General features: G+C 34.3%; 3 protein-coding genes across 6 annotated transcripts; 1 reads left to right on the top strand and 2 right to left on the bottom strand.

Annotated features, from left to right (window-relative positions):
* Positions 1-3,088: 3,088 nt before the first annotated feature.
* LOC140960756 (cyclin-B2-3-like) lies at positions 3,089-6,524 on the top strand. The gene is made up of 12 exons (XM_073419018.1): positions 3,089-3,280; positions 3,458-3,538; positions 3,715-3,814; positions 3,917-3,973; positions 4,193-4,241; positions 4,335-4,487; positions 4,561-4,692; positions 5,220-5,309; positions 5,408-5,629; positions 5,741-5,839; positions 5,940-6,118; positions 6,204-6,524. The coding sequence occupies exons 2-12, from the start codon at positions 3,484-3,486 to the stop codon at positions 6,349-6,351; spliced, it is 1,284 nt and encodes a 427-aa protein (XP_073275119.1). The 5' UTR covers positions 3,089-3,280; positions 3,458-3,483; the 3' UTR covers positions 6,352-6,524.
* A 240-nt stretch (positions 6,525-6,764) lies between these two features.
* Positions 6,765-13,593, bottom strand: LOC140960754 (1,4-alpha-glucan-branching enzyme-like). Of its 4 annotated transcripts, XM_073419016.1 has the most exons (15): positions 13,364-13,593; positions 12,076-12,195; positions 11,465-11,672; positions 11,206-11,275; positions 10,780-11,049; positions 9,663-10,569; positions 9,209-9,325; positions 9,038-9,100; positions 8,585-8,692; positions 8,202-8,303; positions 8,063-8,130; positions 7,843-7,924; positions 7,511-7,627; positions 7,039-7,087; positions 6,765-6,981 (listed from the first exon to the last, which is right to left on the bottom strand). In XM_073419016.1, exons 1-15 carry the CDS (start codon positions 13,427-13,429, stop codon positions 6,923-6,925), a joined length of 2,406 nt encoding a protein of 801 aa, XP_073275117.1. In that variant the 5' UTR covers positions 13,430-13,593; the 3' UTR covers positions 6,765-6,922. The 4 variants fall into 4 exon arrangements, with proteins under 4 accessions (XP_073275117.1, XP_073275115.1, XP_073275116.1 ...); XM_073419014.1 differs by having other exon boundaries at positions 6,765-7,087; XM_073419015.1 differs by lacking the exon at positions 13,364-13,593 and adding an exon at positions 13,179-13,319 and having other exon boundaries at positions 6,765-7,087.
* A 1,679-nt stretch (positions 13,594-15,272) lies between these two features.
* LOC140961801 (uncharacterized) lies at positions 15,273-16,671 on the bottom strand. The gene is made up of 2 exons (XM_073420503.1): positions 16,430-16,671; positions 15,273-16,025 (listed from the first exon to the last, which is right to left on the bottom strand). Exons 1-2 carry the CDS (start codon positions 16,545-16,547, stop codon positions 15,487-15,489), a joined length of 657 nt encoding a protein of 218 aa, XP_073276604.1. The 5' UTR covers positions 16,548-16,671; the 3' UTR covers positions 15,273-15,486.
* Positions 16,672-20,000: the final 3,329 nt, after the last annotated feature.

Below are 20,000 nucleotides of genomic sequence, written 5' to 3' on the forward strand. Positions count from 1 at the left end.
TTCGGGTATTTTGTAGTCCAGTGGTACCGAAGGTCCTCTGTTGATAAGATATGCTGCAGTGTTAACAGCATCAGCCCAGAATGATTTTGGCAATCCAGAATGCAATCTCATGCTCCTTGCGCGTTCATTCAAGGTCCTGTTCATCCTTTTAGCTACACCATTCTGTTGAGGTATACCAGGAATGGTTTTCTCCATCTTGATCCCGTTCGGTGCACAATATTTCTTGAACTCATCATCTTCATATTCTCCACCATTGTCAGACCGTAAGCACTTCACCTTCAAGTTGGTCTCATTTTCCACCATGGCTTTCCACCTTTTAAAGGTCTCGTAAACAACAGATTTATTTTTCAGAAAATAAACCCAAACTTTTCTACACGAATCGTCAATGAATGTGACATAGTATCTCGAGCCTCCAAGAGATGTCACAGGAGATGGTCCCCATACATCAATATGAACCACCTCAATCGTATGACACCTAAAACCTGTCGGTCAATGAGCTCCCAATCATCATCCTCTNTCTTAACATAAAAAGTAATATTTTTTCATGGATGGCCCAAATAAGATATATGTCTTACAAATACGACTCGTAAGACCGTTTCACACAAGTTTTTGTCTAAACATTAATGACAACAAGTCCCCTACCCATATTGTAATAATAATATTAAAAAAAAATTATTGCTTGACGTATACATCGACACACAGACTTTTAGCTCTTTTGGTTGAATTTTTAGCTTTCTTCAATTAAAAAATTGCAAGTAGAAATCAATAGTAAATTCAAAAATATGTTTGATAACAAAAAAATCTGAAATCCTATGCAATTTGTTTCGAAGTGTAATTAGCATAAGAAAAATATGTATAATCAGTGCATTGCTTGATGAGAGTGTTGGGGAATTACACCGAAACGATGCCGATCACGATGATAATAGTACCCAAAAATGCGGAATAAAATAATCAACAAGAACACAAAGATTTACGTTGTTCACCCAATATAGGCTACGTCCACGGAGTACTGCAACTTTTATAACTAGAAGAAATATTACAACAAGTATATACACCAATACACTCAATATCTCACGATCCCAACCTGAGTATACCGAGAAAATAATTTCTCTAACTCACATAAGAGAATTCCCGCACTCAAGAAAAAATACACTCTTTTTTCTATGCACTCTCTTTTTATCAAAGCTGAAAAGCTTTTGATTTTGGGATACAATAATTGAAGGAATTGAGCTCTATTTATAACTAATTCCTTCTTTCAGTTTTTAAAATTTTTCGATGTGGGATACGTTTTTTTTATTATTTAATTTAATATGGGTCTCATCCCATTAAATTCTTACCTAACAGAGAGAACGAGAGAAAAAAATGATAGTATTTTATGAAAAACTTCAGAATTTAATTTTGGAGTTTTTTTATCGAGATATTATGGAAAAATTGTAGGGATTATAATAATTTTGAAAGATAGAAATGAAGATGTGAGGAAGATCAGTTTAACCCCGAATTTTATATTATATTAAAAAATAGTTGATATCGGTGAAAATTGATTACCTGAAATGAAATGATGGGACTGAGTTAGTCCACCAAATCAAGAGATCAAATATTTGAATGGTCTCCTGCTCCATATGTCTAGCTAATAGATCTAAGATTCAGTAGGTAAAATCTTCGAGGTTGTCACCTGATTCACGAACAAATGTTATAAGCATTGTGTGTTACCTGATTAAAACCCTCTGACGCTCAAGTCAGCGATCACCCCCAAAATATAATAAAAAGTATTGAGCTTTATGGAGCTAAAATTCATTTCCCTTGAATGGAAAAAATGAATGGTACTTACAAATTGAGATGGACTTGAAATGCAAATTAACCACTTTTTAGAGCTAAATATTAGCAATTAGGTTGTTTACATTTCTTTTGATCAATTTTGATGTAATTATCCCAAAATTAATACTTAATTAACTAAAACATGATACTCATCAATAGTATTATGTGACAATTTTTTCCTAAAAAATACTATATTTTAATATTATAAATATATATATATATATATATTTATGTGACAATTTATATATATATATAATCGTGACCAATAAAAAGTAGTATTTAATAATTTTATATTAAAAAAATATAAAAGAAATGTAATTTTTTCGTTCGAAAATGGGCGATTGTATCTGTTTTATCAAAAAATTCCAAATCACTATATTATTTTATTAAAACGGATCGAGATTTCGAATATATTTAATGTCGAACATCAACATGACTTTGAAGCTCCGAAAAGAAAGAAAATAAGGTAAAGGCAGCAGCATCCTCGCTCCATGCTATCATTTCAAAATCAAATATCATTGCCTTTGACAGAGAAACTTTTTCCTAGTAGATTTACTTGTGTCCCTAAATCAATCTCCTTTTTTTTGGGATGTTTAGCATATTAGTTGGGACAATATACAAGGTTAAATGAATCTTGTGTATCAAAACTCATATGAAAGGAAAAATTGATCACCCAAATATCTCATTTCGATTTCTAATGTATTCTAAATTTCGAATAATTCAACTTATGCGTATAATTCGACGATGATACGACAAGATAGTAGAATGCATAAAAAAAATCCAAAACAGAGCTGTAAACGAGAAAAAAAAATTATTGAAATTCATGATTATAATAAGAAAGAAACTATTTTTTTTAAATAATCTTTATGGGATTTTAAAATGGCAAATTTGTGGCTCAAAAAATGCCCCCGAGATGAATGACATCAAGCATTCAAAGTTTTTTGGTTTTCTGTGATATATCATAAATCACAAATAAGATTTCAATAATTTTAAATATTATTATTCTTATTATATATTTATTGTTTAAAATAAATAAGTACATGGTTTAATTGGTAATAAATAATTTGTTAGCAAGAGAAAATGGCACTTAGTACAAGAAGACTTTTAAGGAGAAAAATTAAATTAATGGGAAAAATATTTGAAAGAGAACAAAATGACCGTTGGCCCAATCGCGGAGCCAAGTGAGCTTTGATCCAACGGCCATGACTTACTAGCCGTTGGTTTCAAATATGTACGTGCGGACATATATCCGCTGTTTACGTTCTCCCCAAATCTCCTCTTCTGATTCAAAGGAGATAAAAAAGAGTTCACGCACATAATTTGAACCGAGGGACTTTTTAATCTACCGATTTCCTATTGATTAGATGGGATTTTCTTCATAGTCTCTCGCTGAATCTTTGAGATTCCCGGAGGAGTTCTGTAACTGGATTTGTGACTAGTTCTTTGGGAATTTCTTACTTTGAAGGTTCGAGAAAAATTATTGATAAGACATAATTTTGATTTTATGATCTGGGTTCTTTTTAAATCTGTTCTTGAATCTTGGGTGATTGTTACTGATCCAATTTTCCAATTTTTTCAGATGAAATTTCAATGGGTTTTTTATTTCTTTGATGGGTTCATGATTGAATTTATAAATCTGCAGAAACTGTATTTAAAAGAGAAATCGAGATGGGTGGAGCGGATGAGAATTTTCCGGGTATAATCAGGCCCTCAAACATTCAAGGTAGTTTGAATATTCAAACAGCATAGCTCAAATTCAAAAACTTAAACCATTACTTAATTCTTGTTTATTCTCTTTTTTATTCACTTGAGAAGGCATTGGAGTCTTTGATCTTGTTTTCCATTAAACCCTAATCATATAGGGTTAATTGATCAAAATAACCTTTTTATGATGACTAGGAGTTGGGCCAAATAGGAGGGCGTTGAGTGCAATCAATAAGAATATCATAAGAGATCCTACTTATCCTTGTGCTGTACACAAAAGAGGCGTTTTGACAGAGTATGGTTTTCACAAAACTTAATTTTGTTTAGTTTATTTATGTTTTTTAATAGATATTTGAATTCCATTGTTGATCTAATCTTCAATTCTTTATGTTGTTAGGAAAAATGTTGCTGAAAATAAGAATCCTGTTATTCCATTGCATCGTCCCGTCACTAGGTTTGTGATATCTCCTCTTGTACTTTTTCTTTTGGTCAGAGTATGAGTCTTTCTCGGGTTTAAGAAAAGGAGAGAGCTTGAATAGTGTAACTTAATTCTACAAAAAAAAACCCTCGGAAAATTTATTCAATGCAAAGGTTTGATCATCAAAAACATTATTATGCTAATAATTAGCTATAGGAATTTGTTTTCTAATTCATATTCTTGGTTCTTGTTCAGAATGTTTTCTGCACAATTGGCTGGAAAAGATCATCATCCATCAGCTGAGGTATGATTTCATATAATTAACAAGAATTGAATCAAGTCCCATTAAGTTAGATTTTAGCTGTTCCCCAGTTGATTGAACTGTGTTTTATTTTAGGAAATCAGGCCAACAATTCAACCAGATGTGAGTATCAATCAATCAAAGGACTACACTATTATTGATGAAGTGGACCAAACACTGGTGGATGATGATGATGTGCCAATGTATGTGCAGCACACAGAAGCGATGCTGGAAGAAATATATGAGATGGTAATGATTTCTTTTTATTTTGGTACTTGCTATCAGTAAATTCGATTATTCTCATGTTCTAAATTGAATTTAGGATGCGGAAATTGAAATGGGAGACATTGATGAAGAGGAGACGATGGTTGACATAGACAGCTGTGATAAGAAGAATCCACTTGCCGTTGCTGAGTATATTGATGATATATATGCTTATTACAAGAAGACAGAGGTGAAATATCTCTCCATTTGTTTGAAATTAATGATATTTTTAATATCAATCAAGTGAACTCGACAAGAAATTGTGTGGTGAAATTATCTCTATTGGATTGTTGGTGGAGCTAGAAGTGTTCCGTACAGGGTAGCAAAACTGAGATTCAAAAAATCTTAAGGGGCGAGATTATATTTATGTACATATATAATTTAAAATTTGTATTGGACCATAGCAAACTTTTAAGAAAGAGAAGCGGCAGCTCAGACCTAAGCTCCTTTCCGGCTCCGATTGTTTGAAAAACACTACTATTTTCTAATATCAATCAAGCTAAATCAACAAGAAAATGTGTGATAGAATCTTAAGTTCTCTCCTGTTATGAAAAGGTATTGTTCGTTTCTATGCTATAATCTATGGCATACATCAGGCCATTGTTTCTTGCATTGATGGTGGACCTGGTAGTCTATTTTACTTGTGTGGTCAACTAATGTATATCTCTTTCTTCTATCGTTTGTCTTGTTCTTTCGATCCTGTGATTTTGATTACAGAGCTTAAGCTGTGTCCCATCAAACTACATGGAAAACCAATCTGATATTAATGAAAGAATGAGAGGCATTCTAATTGACTGGCTGATTGAGGTAATAAACTGAATTCTTATATGCTCCAAGTTTTGTGTCCTTGTTCAAAAATAAGAAGAAAGTACTAGTATTATCAACATTTTACCTTGTATAAATAGGTGCATTACAAGTTTGAACTGATGGAGGAGACGCTGTACCTAACTGTCAATCTCATCGATAGATTTTTAGCATTACAGTCGGTTGTGAGAAAGAAACTGCAGCTTGTTGGAGTGACTGCCATGCTCCTTGCTTGCAAATACGAAGAAGTTTCTGTTCCTGTTGTGGAGGATCTTGTACTGATATCTGACAGAGCTTACTGCAGAAAAGAAGTTCTCGATATGGTATAATACTACCTCTACAAAAACAGAACCAGGATTTTGGTTTAAAAGGGCGATGAATCTTTTCATTTGAAGTTGCTCATGAAAAATGGTTTGCATTTTAATTGGCTACAGGAGAAACTGATGGTCAATACCTTAAAATTTAATCTCTCTGTGCCAACACCGTATGTTTTCATGAGACGCTTTTTAAAAGCTGCTAAATCCGACAAAATGGTTGGTTGATTCTAATTTAAGTTTGGAATTCCGAAGTCCACAACTCAAATAATTTCATGGTCACCGACTTGTAACGTTTCTTTTTTCGAACTTGAACTAGTTGGAGTTACTATCCTTCTTCACAATCGAACTCTGCCTCGTTGAGAGTGAGATGCTGAAGTTCCCACCATCTTTATTAGCTGCTGCTGCTATCTACACTGCTCAATGTGCTCTCAACGGTTTTAGTCAATGGAGCAAGACACTCGAAAAACATACAAGCTACCTGGAAAACCAGCTTCTGTAAGTACAAACTGCAACACGCTACATTTTTTCTGAGTAAAAGTCTTATCTTTAACACTCATTTGGTTGGTGGATGTGTTTTTAGGGAATGTGCAAACCTTATGGCGACTTTTCATAAGAATGCCGGAACTGGTAAACTTACTGGTGTACACAAGAAGTACAGTACTTCGAAATATGGCTACGCTGCAAAGAGTAAACCTGCTGTTTTTCTTATAGATGCAGTAGAACCTTAGTGTAAGCTTCGGAATGCAGTAAGGGCTGCAACATTTGAGCAACATAAGTTGCATCTGGTTTGGTTCAAGAGAGTTCTGTTTGATTTCTCTGCATTTATATCCCATATAAATTCTCTCCTGTTTTTGAAGAATATCAATGCTCTTTCTGATACTCTTAAACTTTCATTCCTCAATTTTTTGATGTGTTCTAAATTGTTTCTGATTAGCCTAATTATTTATTTATAAAGTTGGTGTACCAGCAGAAACGAACTGAGTCGAAAGTCTCGCTGAGGCGCTATGTTTGTGACTCGATTTTGTGATCTTATTCAAGTTATAATAAAAATATCAGTAACAACATTCACTAAAAAGCATGCAAGTCTATTAAAATTCTACAAGGAAGATGAAAAGTATTTAGTGTCACTCCAAACCATCAATGAAAGAAACTGTTTGCTTTATTGAAATATAAGAAACACATTGAAAGCTTTCTCACTGATGTTTTAGAAAAGAAAAGTCGTACATATATAGTTTCCAACCAGCTATATATTTACACAAATCGACCAAAAATAACACTAAGTATTCAACCAAAATATGATCATTCATCGTCCAAAGTTCTTGCATCCGGTACTTCTCGACTCAGCTTCACTTCATCCTTCTCAGAACTAATATTTCTGTGCAATGTCTCGCCTATATCTGCTGCCTCAACAGAACTTGTTGAGGTATCGTTTTCACTTGAGCTCTCTTCGACTCTACAGTAAGCCTTCATAAAGAAGTTAATTTATCAATACAACTGTCGATAGGTCTATGTTAGATACGAACCTACAGGGTCTCAGTCCACTACTAAATATTGACTCTAATTGAGGCTCTGAGAAATAAAGCAAATTTTTTATGAACTGATAAAACTTGACACAAAACTGAATATGGATAATTATTTTGCCTTCACACTGAATAATAGCAAAACTAATATCTACCACATGGAGGGCATTCTAGGCGGCATAGTTTAAATATATCAAAGAGACCAAGTGGTGGAGTAAATGCAATGCAACAATACCCGAACAAGTTGGTCATTCATGTACGACTTAAAATAATGAGTTCTCCAAGACTCATAAACTAACTTAAATCTGATCATTAAAATTCTTAGCGAAAAGTAGGTCCATGAGGCAGTAATATGAAGCATACATACCACACATGTACGAGGAGGAGAAAGCACTTTGAAGGAATTGGGACGGTTATTGAAATTTGTTTCAGGAACACCAGGTATACCTTCAGGCATGGTGAAGTGGTCTACATCGTGGCCTATCTGTCATAATAAAATATGCTGACGTCAAGACAATGGAAAGAAATGATAGCATGTTATGTGAAGCATGTGCTGCATAAAGTGTTGAGTGTGTTCCATCAAATGTTCCCTCAGTTGATGAGCTCTGTCATAGCACCGGAAATTACAACCTAATAAACATCACCTACTCCAGGAAAAACCAGATTTTGCACCTTGTGTGTAAACAACCAGTTCCTTACCCTTCCAGATCCACCGAATTCCCAAGCATCACTGTCCAAGGCTACTCTATATTTTCCTGGCAAGTCACAACCAACTTTGTACCTGCACATCAATGGAATTGGAAGTTTCATGAAAAAACTAGAATCAACTTAAAATTTTGTGATCAACATTCACTTTCAAATTGTGTAAAAGATCATAATAAATAAGGAAGATCAATAGCTTCTAAAAAGGTCTACATACCCCTCGTAAGTATTTTCTGGGTGGAAGTTGAACACAAACACCAGCTCTCCCCGTTCAAAAACAATGACCTGTAATAAATGATCAAGTGAAATCAATAGAATCCTATAAAGCTTTGAAAGGTACTGACCATTCTTTTTACCTTTTTATCCTCATTTACATCGCTCACGATCTGTTTTCCCGATGAAAGGAACATAAACTTTTCATCTAGCAAATTCATGGCTCTATCGAAAGCATTCATAAACTGCATTTCACATGACAAGCGCAAAAAATGTTAGGAATAGATAAACACATTTGTGTCACAGTTAGGATGGAACAAATCTTTTGTTTTGGTGCAGGGATTAATAATGTCAACTATATCAAGCTCTGGGTTAGACCAAACTTAATACACAGAGAACAGATAAAATGTTGTATATGTAGTAAAATTTTGAAGTGTGGATGATAAACAATAGTTATAAGATACAGATGTTCCCAGTGATCAAACTATAGTAACCACATATCCCTGGCAAACATATTTAAATGGACCTTGAATCTAAGATGATCTGTATCGACGAGGTCCCATTGACGTCTGCACTTATCATAACACCAACCATTGCCTTCTCTTGGAAAATCAATCCAGTCTGGGTGGCCAAACTACAAATCATTTAGTTTTGTTATAAAATTGGAAAAGGTACCTGCAAAGTTGTCGAACTAAAAAATATATTTGGCTTTTCTACATGTCAATGACCTGCTTCTTTTAAAATTAGCTTCAAGTCATTTTAACGTTTTGAGGTCAGCAAAGAAGTGACAGATGTGGTTTTTCTGTATCTTAATGAGCTACTTCTTTAATAGTTAGCTTTAAGCCATTTTAGCAATGCCATGTAGCTAAAGTCCATCAAACACTAAGAAAATCTGGCAAAGATACGACCTACTGCTACTAACAGCTATCTTATCTGCATGCAACCAAGCGATTCCAGGCTGCAGAAGCTGCAAGCTTACCTCATTGCCCATGAAATTAAGGTAGCCCTCTCCTCCTAATGCCATTGTTATAAAATGAATCATCTGCAAATAAAAAACAGTCAACGATGTTGATCAACATCACTACATCAGCCGCAAAGACCCGGCCCGAACCGTCAGATGCAATGAGTGAATTCAAATGGGAAAAAAGACCTTGTGAAGTGCAATGCCTCGCTCAATTACTGGAGAGGCCTCCGTCAAACAGGACATACCAGAATACATTTCTTTGTCCATCAGGAAAAATGCAATAGTTTTATCTCCCACAATAGCCTAATAATCATGGCACAAAAGCAAAAAACAAAAAGGTAATCACTGGGTCTCTTGAGACAGATGAAAATTGCGGACGATGCAGTTCAGTAATCCCACCCCAATTTAGAAAGGCCAAAACTTGTGCACTCCACAACTTACAGCAGACATATTAAACGAAGTTAAAAAAATAATCAATATAATCAATAAACATGTAAAAACAAGAGAACAAATCAACCTACAAGTGATAAGATCCATTAAATGGATATGAAAATATGATCAACCTTATATCATAGTTCATAAAATGGATCACAAGTCCAAAGTCCACAGGACCAACCCCAGAAAAGTAAGTTGTATAAACCTGATCATGGCTCTCAGCATACGCTATGCACTTCTCAGTGTATCTTCTATTCGTTAAACTACAACTTATTTCGGCCATTGACCATTCTTCATCCTTCTTATTCTTCAAGTACTCAATCCATTTATCAGGAATGGCCATTGCTAGGCGGTAATCAAAACCAATACCTCCCTCAGAAACTGGCCGACCAAGTCCAGGCATCCCAGAAACATCTTCAGCAATCACAGTTGCATTGGGTAAGACACCGTGTATCAGATCATTGGCCAACATCAAATATACTACAGCATCAACATCTGTGGTCTCACTAAAGTACTCATTATAGTTCCCAGTGAATGCCATGTTTATTCCATGATGATGATACAACATTGAGGTTACTCCATCGAACCGAAAACCATCAAACCTGAACTCATCAAGCCACCACCTCAAATTGGACAAAAGGAAACGAAGAACTTCCCAATTTGCATAGTTGAATAGTCTACTGTCCCACAATTTATGGTACCCTCGATCTCCAGTGTGAAAGTAGGAATCTTGAGAGCTTTGACCAACATCGAAACCATTAAGGCCATCCGTGACATTGTTACTTGCATGGCTGTGAACAACATCCATCAGCACCTGTAGACCTAAGCTGTGTGCTTTATCAATCAAATACTTCAGGTCCTCTGGGGTCCCAGATCTACTACTCACAGCAAAAAAGTTTGTTACATGATATCCAAATGATGCATAATAGGAATGTTCCATTACAGCCATCAACTGCACCGTATTATAATTGTTTGCTTGAATGCGAGGTAATACAAAATCTGCAAACTCCCGGTATGTGTTTACACGTGGTTCTGAACTACTCATTCCAACGTGTGCTTCGTATATTCGTGATGCCTTGGGTTTAGGTGGACGAGAGTGATTAAACTCATATCTGCAAGGATATCCATGATTTTTATCAATGTTAAACCATGTTAAACGCCACCCTTCTTCTATGCTGAATGTTTCCAACTCATGCATAACTTTTCTTACGGAAAAACAATAGTGTGTGAAAGAACATACAAGAGCTCATAAAAAATATCGACTGTTGTACGCTTCCATTTTCTAATCTTTATATTATATTAAAAAAAAAAAGTTGGAATACCTTTCTGAAGGTGGTGGGTTCCAGTACACCCCATCATAAGGTGCAGCGAATCTTGTAGGGTCCTGAGTGGCATATTTTATCCAAGCAGGGATGCGCTCAACCCAGACTCCATTCCCATGCTTAAATCTGAACTTGACTCTTGAATTATGTGGAATGGCTGGATTCCCACCAACATCAGGAATTCTGATAGTCCATACACCATATGGATTCTTTTCCATTTTGTGTCCAGAACCATTCCACCCATTAAAGTCACCTACAACTTCTGCTTCCCTGAGTTATAAATGAGTTAATTGTGAGGCAAACAACAGATGTGAAGAATAAATCAAACAACTCAAGAAATAGCATTCCTGAGGTAAAATTGAAAGAAAAATAAAGTAATACGAAATTAAACAGAAACTTTTACATCCAAGAGCTGAAGAGACTCACTGTGCGGCAGGTGCCCATTCACGGTACACAATGCAACCTTCTTCCCAGTTGAATCCAAATTTTAAATAACCTGAATTCAAGTATTGAAATTAACGTTATCCTCAGCTGAAGGATCTGGTATATGAGATTTTTTGTTTGATAAAAAAATACGATGGCGTGAAATTAATGGAGACAAAAAACTCATAAAGCAGTTTTGAACTTTTACATTCAAATATTCCCACACAAAGGCTAAAATAGCTTTCTCTTATTCCATATTTACCTACTGAAAATTCATCAAGGCTTCCCTCATGTTTTTCAATTAGCCTTTTCTGATCAACATATCTTTTCATTCTGTACCGAAAATGATCTTTATAATGTTCCAAGCCAGTATCCAAACTAAAGAGTCCAAAGTTTTTAGCAGCGTCCCCCATATTTGCTGTTTCATAACTGTCACTGGTCAAAACTGCCGAGACAGATGCACTGCACACCTGGTAAAAATAATTCAAAACTACTTTATCGTTAATATATAGACATATAGATCTACAACTACTGAAGATGAAAATGGACGAGCTATCTCAAATCGAAATAGTATACCGATCGTACAATCATAACCTAAGTGTATCATTTTTATTAAATCCATATTCTAAAAGATGCTCAACACCAGGCTCCACTCTTGTTTCTGAGAACTGAAAATTAATGAATAAAAAAAGAGCAAAAGACAATATGACTTAGGGGAATTAGTTATTGTGGAAATCATTGGGGAAACGTACACACTTCATCAGATCAATGAACGTACATCACCATAAATTTTTGTGGGAAAGCCGGTATCAATAATGGTTTTGTTACATTAAATTCCAGCACTAGAAAATAAGAATATACACCACAACATACTTTTCCACGAGCAATAATACTTTTTGGGATTAAGATTCTGCAGTTCGCTACATAGTTTTGAGGTCTAAGGTTGTCTCCTCTTGGTTGTTGTGATGAGCTGGAGCTGCCACTAACTGACACCTGTCAAAGGTATTGTACAAGAAGTTCGCCGTAATATTCATAACTAATGGAATAAAATAATAATTGAAGGCTTCTCCAGTAAAACAGAAGAACAGACTCGTGTTCTTTTTTCTTGTTTAGTTAAAATTGCATATATAAGCATAATAAAATCTAAAAAATCAAAGTAAATACACACTGTAAATATAACAGTTTAACTTGAGTGAGTCAGCAAGTAAGTGAAAACACAAAGCAAATTTTTTGTCCCAGCATCTCATGTCGTAAACATACTACGCTTTCTTGCTGGACCTTTTTTTGGGACTATATACTTTTTCAAGCTGAACTAGATATCCAATTGTAAGATACACAGAACTGAAGCTTTTCTCGCTAAATTAGAAAAGTGGATAGGCCAATCAAAAAGTTCAACAGCATATGAAAGATACTCGATTAGCCCTTTAAACCATACATCACATAAACTTTTCAAACTTGATATACTTGCTTCATTCATACATAAAGAAGTCTCCAAATAATTCAGTGTACATCTATTTTACCACTACTATCATGATTTTTGTAAATTTTATTAAGCTCACGAAAATTGTTAGCATAATCATGAAGTCACATCCAGTGAAAATGTGAAATGGAAATACAAAAAATAAAATAACTAGATCCATCAGATTTAATCTGGACTAAAAGTTTGTTTTTGAATATCTAAAGTCTACACATCAATCAAAACAATTACCTTGTATTAACTAACCATCAGTTTGTCTGTTTAGCATGTTTTCAATTCGCTTAAATACTCATAATGAGCTAAAAATTACAACTTGCTAAAAATAATTGAGTGAAAAAATAAGTTTTGTTTTTCATCGGTTCTTGTATCATATTCATTAAATACTATTCTCACTTGAGCTATATCAATCATACCAATGTTTATTAGAAGTTCTCATTTTAATCGAAATTGTTTTTTTCTTTCATTCAAAACTAATTCACAAAAAAAAAAAAAAAACTACCTCAACAAAATTTTCCATCTTCTTAACTTCGGTCCCACTCAAACTTATAGTCTCGAAGAATTACTTTGGAAAATTTCAGAAGAAAAAATAATCTCCGAAACGATCAAATAAAGTCAATCGCAAACAAAAATTCGATTAAATGATTACAAGAAATTGAAAGAATAATCAAAATAATGATCGATTACCGCTAATGAATCATCACTTGAGAACCATGGAACAGGCGCAGAGAGAAGATTGCACGAACTGTACATTTTCGTTTTTCACCTGGAATTCGAGCTCGGTTACAAAGTTTAGAGAAGGAAAGAGGGGAAAAGATAGGACGAATAGGAACATTCCACGTTACAAGCCACTCTCTCTCCACTCCTTTTCCGGTGGGGAGATGAGGTAACAGCCAACAGGGAGCGGAGGAACTCTAATTTTATTATTTTGATCATAAGAATACAAATCTAAATTAATCAAAATAAAAACTTTTCACAAACTCAACCAATAAACTCCACTCCAAACTCCGTCTCAAATGTATAAAATTCGACCCAAGTATAAAAACCTGACTCAAATATAAAAAAAACCCGACTCAAATATGAAAAACTCGACCCAAATTTTCAAAATACGAAAAAACTCGATCTATATATAATATTAATTTTTTTATTTATGTAACTATTCAATCAAACATGACATAGTGTAATCATAAAGTTTTGTTTTGTGAAAATCATGTGATTTCGATGTGGATTGAATCAATGTTATTTTTTTATTTAATTTTGACAAAAATATGTCCTTTCAATTTCAAGTCACCTCTTTTTTTTTATTTCAAATAAAAAAAAGTAAAACGAAATAAATGAGTGGGGTAGGACCATAGCAATACCGATGGCAATTTACTTGATTGCCCTTATCTTTAATTTTAGCATGTATTATTTTTAAAAAACTAAGCACGTATTAATTAAAACAATAAACCTGAAAATATTTTGGAGAGCAATATATTCTAAAAATTACAAGCGCCTGATTTTGAAAGTAATATATTTAAGGTTATAATTTTAAGAGTAGGTCTCTTGTGAGACGGTCTCACGAATTTTTATATGTGAGACAGTTCAACCCTACCGATATTCACAGAAAAAATAATACTCTTAGCATAAAAAGTAATATTTTTTCATGGATGACCTAAATAAGAGATCTGTCTCACAAAATGCGACTCGTGAAACCGTCTTACACAAGTTTTTGCTTAATTTTAATTACCCCGATTTTTAGTATGGTAAGCAGAAAAATTCTAAAGTTATATATAAATGACAATTATTAATTAGTGAAATATATGCTGTGATTATTATAAAAGCATGGCCTTAAGGGTAAACATGTCTTATTGTAAAAGCAATTGTCGTTTCGTGAATGTGATTTTAGAGCACAAAATTATATATATATTTTAAAAAAAAAAAAAGAAGAAGAAGACGAATTTGTGGGGCCAAAGAAATAGGGCATGTTTGGATTTTGGTGTTTTTTGTTCGCTTGTGGATCTGAATTGACTAAAAGTTTGAAGGAAGGAGTAAGCTTTCCGAATTAACGAGAGTGATTTTTTTTTTTCAATAATATAATATATAATGATATAGTGTAAAATCTTCATAATTTATTGTAAGATATTCTTTCGAAAATGAATTTTAATCTAGAGATGATATGTTAGTGTGTGTTGTGAATATTCTAGACATACTTCAAGTATTATTATATTTTTAAATTCGTTCGAATGAAAATATTTATGTTGTGATGGAATGGAACAATATATGAATTTAAGTAATAACAACGTTGTGGAGGAGGACGTGAGTATTAAAACATATTCTAGAGTCGATAACAATTTGGTTAATTCTTTCATTCTGATTCGTTAACACACAGATAAATGCGCATAAGATTCATGGTTTGCTATCTTTTTTCACCATGAAATAGTCATTATAAAACAAGTTAAGATGCTGGAAACCATAATTTATCTAAGAGTGTCCAAACTTTAGTTCTGCTATGCTCATTATTATATGCAGCATGATTCTTGTGTTAGTTGAATTGGTGTATGCATCAAATGGAGATCCCTTTAATGAAAACAAACAAAAAACTAACATATCAACATGAAAGAAAAATCATCAAATTTCAACAACAGAATTTCTACTAACATTAAATTGTTTTCAAACCAAATTCTTCCTTACTAGAAACTGCAAGCTCACACACATTCATATCTTTTGATATATTTCAAAAGGTATCTAAATTAATGAAATGAAAACAAATATAAGCGAAACCATGTAAGAACAGAAGATCCCAAAAGCCACACATTAAAGTGTCAGTACTAAAGCTTTCTAGCCCCAACTTTTCTTGTAGTAATCCCAACTGATTTCTCAAAGCTTGCTATAGGCAATGGAGGTTTCTTGTTCTCTTTTCTGGTACTACTCCTTAACGAATACCTTGGTGTTGGCGCCTCCCTACGCTCCACCAGCGGCGTGGTGTGTGCCGCCATTGCCAAGGCCTTTCTCCGGCTGTCGAATTTGTTAGCTGACGCCCTTGTCTTTTCTGATTCAACTCGAACACCAAGATCATAAGAAGGCTTCTTGTCACAAGTATACTCCTCCATTTCACATTTCTTTCTCTTTAGTCTCTCGTTTCTTCTGGCAGAGTATACTTCATAAAATCTTCCCCTCTCAAACAATGGGCTGGTTTTCGGGCCGAAAGCACTGCATTCGGTTGAACTATTGTCAATGGTTTTCAGTTCTTGTTGAACCATCTTGGCCAACGTACTTAATTCGCAAGAAATTGTGTGGTATTCGGGCCGAAGCTCGGATTGCTCCGCGTCCCAAGAGCGATTTGGTAACTTGGATTTCTTCAATGAACCTGTATACTCAAATTAAGAGGAAATGTGAGATAACAATTTTCAATTTTCGTATAAAGAGCCAATTGGAAACAAGAAACGTAATCATGAAAAAAGGCTCTGACAATCAAAATCAAGAAAGTATCAATTTTTTTTAGTAAATGCAATTTCGTCAAAGAACCTGTTTTGCTCCATCGATCTCAAGAAACAACAAATTTTGACCAGGAAGCCACAACAATCAAAACAAAAACAAACATTAAACACAATCTTTTAAGTCGAAGCCCATTTTCATTATACTGCGGCTGCGTTGCTAAATCTTACAAAATTAAACATGATGAATCTCAAAGCTTATTGAAAAAAACAAAGCAATCCCACAAACATGAATACACGGAAAAAGATCAGTTCGCCATGGAATCATGAAAAATACCTGGTGGGGTGCGAATGATATTATCAGTAAGCGAGGGCTGAAGGGCAGCGCCACGCCGTGGCCGGAGCCGAATGGGAGATTTGGCTAGAGGGGGTTTGCCTTTGGATCTTAACATCATCTTGAGGGATTTTGGGACTGAGTAGGGCAAAAGGGGTTTATTTCATTTGAAAATCTTTGAATTGTCAAATAGAGGAGCCTCTCCTCTCCAACGGTCAGATTCAAATTAAAAGGGCTTTTAATTCAGTTATATTATATTATTTTATTTTAAGTAAGATTCTATTATTTACTAAAAAATATAAAAATAATTACGTATTTATTTTGAGAAAATCAATTGTGATATGTTTGCTAATTGATTTTTTTTCCTCCAACCGCTTTATTTATGTGTTGCACGATTTTCATATGGTTCATTATATCCAATAAGTGAATGTCATTTCGACCGTACTAACATAAATGCTCACAATGAGTGTATAAAATATCCAGTCTCATCTAATTTTTGTCAAAAGTTGAGAGCAACTTTTAGAAATGGACACAAATATATCAGACGTAAAGTTATTTTATAGAAGACAAAAACTTGTGTGAGACGGTCTCACGGTTCGTATTTTGTGAGACGAATATCTTATTTGGGTCATCCATGAAAAAGTATTACTTTTTATTGTGAATATCGGTAGGATTGATCCGTCTCACAGATAAAGATTCGTAACCCTGTCTCACAAGACACCTACTCTTTATAAAAATAAATGGTTTGATATAAAATGTCTATATTTGCCAGAGAATTGGGAGTCAGTGACATCTAAAAACATATGCTCTTAGATAAAAATTTTCATTGTTTTTTTTTAGTTTTCAAACATTTAGTCTTCTAAGATATAACCAAGTACAACATATTAGCTAATCACACACATTTGACGTTTGTAATTTTAGAAAAACTAGAAAATGAAGTAGTTTTTTAATTATTATTTTAAAATTGAAATCTTTAGAAAAACTAGAGAATGAAGTAGTTTATTATTATTATTTTAAAATTGAAAATTTTCGATTTTTGAAATTAAAATGTTAAAGACGGAAGATATGATGGAAAGATAAATGTTATCCACATTATAATAAATATGCAGTAAACATTTTTTATGTACCCTGACTTCATTTTTGCTTCTTGTTCCTCCACCACTGGAGTCTCATCTTTTGTTTCAGATTCTTTTCACCGTTCATGGATTATCTTTTGACTATATTCAAGTCTAGCTCGAGCCCAAATCTTTAGAAGTCCGGATCTCGAATCTGAATAAGGTTTTTTAGATCCAAGAACAACATAATTTTAACATCAGATGGAAAAGGGAATGGTGAAATGTTCAGCAAACTATGTTCCACTGAGTCCCATAAGTTTCTTGGAAAGATTTACAGCAATCTACAGAGACAGATTATCTGTTGTTTATGGAGATTTGAGGTTCACATGGAAGCAAATTTCTCCATCTCCACTGGCCATGTTGAAAGGGGATCGATTAAGGTGTCCGGATGCGCAACGGAAGTTTCAAAAATTTGTTTCAACAAGAACAATAAAAAACGGAACACCTCAATGCTATAGTGTGTAGCAAATACGAAAAACACAAAATATCATACATAGGGTGTTTTAAGAAAATACCTATCAATCTTAAAAGATTGATGTTGGCTCCAACTTAGTTGTCAAACAACTAAGCTCTTCAATGGCAAGACCCTCTACAAGCTTTCCTTGTTCTTGGAATCCTTCCTTCAAATTAGGTCAACCACCAACAAGCTAAATCCACTCTGATTTTGCACTAGAAAAATTAGAGCATTTTTCATTTGAGAAGAGAGTGTTCCCCCAACAATTGAAGAAAGAAAAATGAAGGAGAATGAGTGAGTAGGTTTCGGCCATGGTGAGAGTAAAAATGAGGTTGGAAGACTTTTCTTGGTCCTTGAAAAAGTGATAAAGTGCATAAGCATGTCATGCATTGTTTAATGAAAAAGTTGTCTCCAACCTTTCAACTCCCTTGCATGCTTTTCTACTTGGGCTTGTAACAATTACAAGGCCCATGAACTTTTATTTAAATGTCTCAAACACATTTGAGACCATTTAAACTTTACTTGATTTTACTCAAGTCTACTAGTTTAATAATTATTTCTAATTGGACTCTACAAGGCCCAATGTTGTTTAATTAATTCAACACTTGAATTAATTTAATTACTTAGACTCTACTAGGCCCACTGGTGTTTAATTAATTCAACACTTGAATTAATTTAATTAAGTTCATAATAATGTTTATGAAAATCACAATTTTCAAATACATTATTTGTTTTGTCAACTTTTAATTTAGGAACACTTCCTCAAATTAAAAGTTACATTCTCTTTATAGAAGTCGTACTTCTATTTTTATTGACGCTTATAAACTCCTTTATAAGTTGTACAACACATTGAACTATNTAAACGCCTAGCAGCATCGCTTACATGATTCCCTAGGTATCAAATGATAGTGCCTGCAAGAACCATTCAATTATGGTTAGCGTACAGTACGGTCCCTTCAACTCATATATCCCGACTGATTCGACAACCATTGGTATATCGAGAGTTGTCAATGAATCGATACTATGTGTCATGTCGTAGTTGCATCGATGATGTAATCTATGAAACCCCTTTCATAATTACCACCATACTCTGATCAGAGATTTCATACTACATACACATAAGATATCCATACCCGAAGGTAAGCGGTGAATCCCCGACTACAATGCATCGACTCCTATATGTTTCGACAGAACACCCAACCTTGCCACCTGATGATCCCATGAGAGTCGGTAAACAATTCAAAGTGAAGCGCTAGCATATAGAGTCTCAATGTTGTCCCGGGTCATAAAGACTAATGGTGTACAACCATAAACTAGGAAGTTTCCACTCGATAAGTGAGAACCACTTGGAAAGTCCTAAATGGAGGGTTGTTCAGTGAACTCTATGAGTTTCATGATACTTATCATATGAGCATCTCATATTCTTTCTACTATTTATATATTCAAGGACTTTATCTATGCAACTCGCGACACGATCTTCGTAATGCCGAGGTGCGTTAGAAATATTGTCAAAGAAAGGCATCAACCGACCTTGTTTAATCTTGATTCAGGAATCATACGACTAAGTTTCTCATACAAATGACAAGATTCATATGCCTGAAACGTTAGAATACAAGTCTTTCTTGCTGACAGGGCGCTTGATTTTGAAATAGTGAGGCCTAATGACGAGTGTGACCCCATCTCTTTGCACTACAATTCAGGCACGAAATCAAATCCAAAAAGCGTTGTTTGTAGTCATCGAGGAGCATATCTCAATTCTTTAGCTGCTGCTTTACTTAATGAGATGAAATATATGCCAGTTTATCTGTGGACAGTCCCGATGTTTCACTGCAATGGCTGGTCCCTTACGTGGGCCGTGGCGGCTCAAGGTGGTACAAATATTTACCTCCGAAGTGTCACTGCAAAGGAAACATTTGACAGCATAGCAATGTTAGAGAAAATATGGTATGGAATCTATCAAACTAGAAATTGTATCGGTTTTGAGGCGTGAAACCACTTTCTTTAA

Source organism: Primulina huaijiensis, chromosome 16 (genome assembly GCF_012295235.1).
Source record: "Primulina huaijiensis isolate GDHJ02 chromosome 16, ASM1229523v2, whole genome shotgun sequence".
In the NCBI taxonomy this organism is placed as follows: domain Eukaryota; kingdom Viridiplantae; phylum Streptophyta; class Magnoliopsida; order Lamiales; family Gesneriaceae; genus Primulina; species Primulina huaijiensis.

What these genes read in the sequence shown, in the direction of transcription:
- LOC140960756 (XM_073419018.1), top strand. Translation starts at nt 3,484, where the DNA reads ATGGGTGGAGCGGATGAGAATTTTCCGGGTATAATCAGGCCCTCAAAC. An exon ending in TAATTGACTGGCTGATTGAG is followed by an intron (nt 5,310 to 5,407) that starts GTAATAAACTGA and finishes TTGTATAAATAG; the next exon opens with GTGCATTACAAGTTTGAACT. An exon ending in TACCTGGAAAACCAGCTTCT is followed by an intron (nt 6,119 to 6,203) that starts GTAAGTACAAAC and finishes ATGTGTTTTTAG; the next exon opens with GGAATGTGCAAACCTTATGG.
- LOC140960754 (XM_073419014.1), bottom strand. Translation starts at nt 13,429, where the DNA reads ATGTACAGTTCGTGCAATCTTCTCTCTGCGCCTGTTCCATGGTTCTCA. An exon ending in CAGATCATCTTAGATTCAAG is followed by an intron (nt 8,304 to 8,584) that starts GTCCATTTAAAT and finishes TGTGAAATGCAG; the next exon opens with TTTATGAATGCTTTCGATAG. An exon ending in AATTCGGTGGATCTGGAAGG is followed by an intron (nt 7,628 to 7,842) that starts GTAAGGAACTGG and finishes TTATTATGACAG; the next exon opens with ATAGGCCACGATGTAGACCA.
- LOC140961801 (XM_073420503.1), bottom strand. Translation starts at nt 16,547, where the DNA reads ATGATGTTAAGATCCAAAGGCAAACCCCCTCTAGCCAAATCTCCCATT. An exon ending in TATCATTCGCACCCCACCAG is followed by an intron (nt 16,026 to 16,429) that starts GTATTTTTCATG and finishes TTGAGTATACAG; the next exon opens with GTTCATTGAAGAAATCCAAG.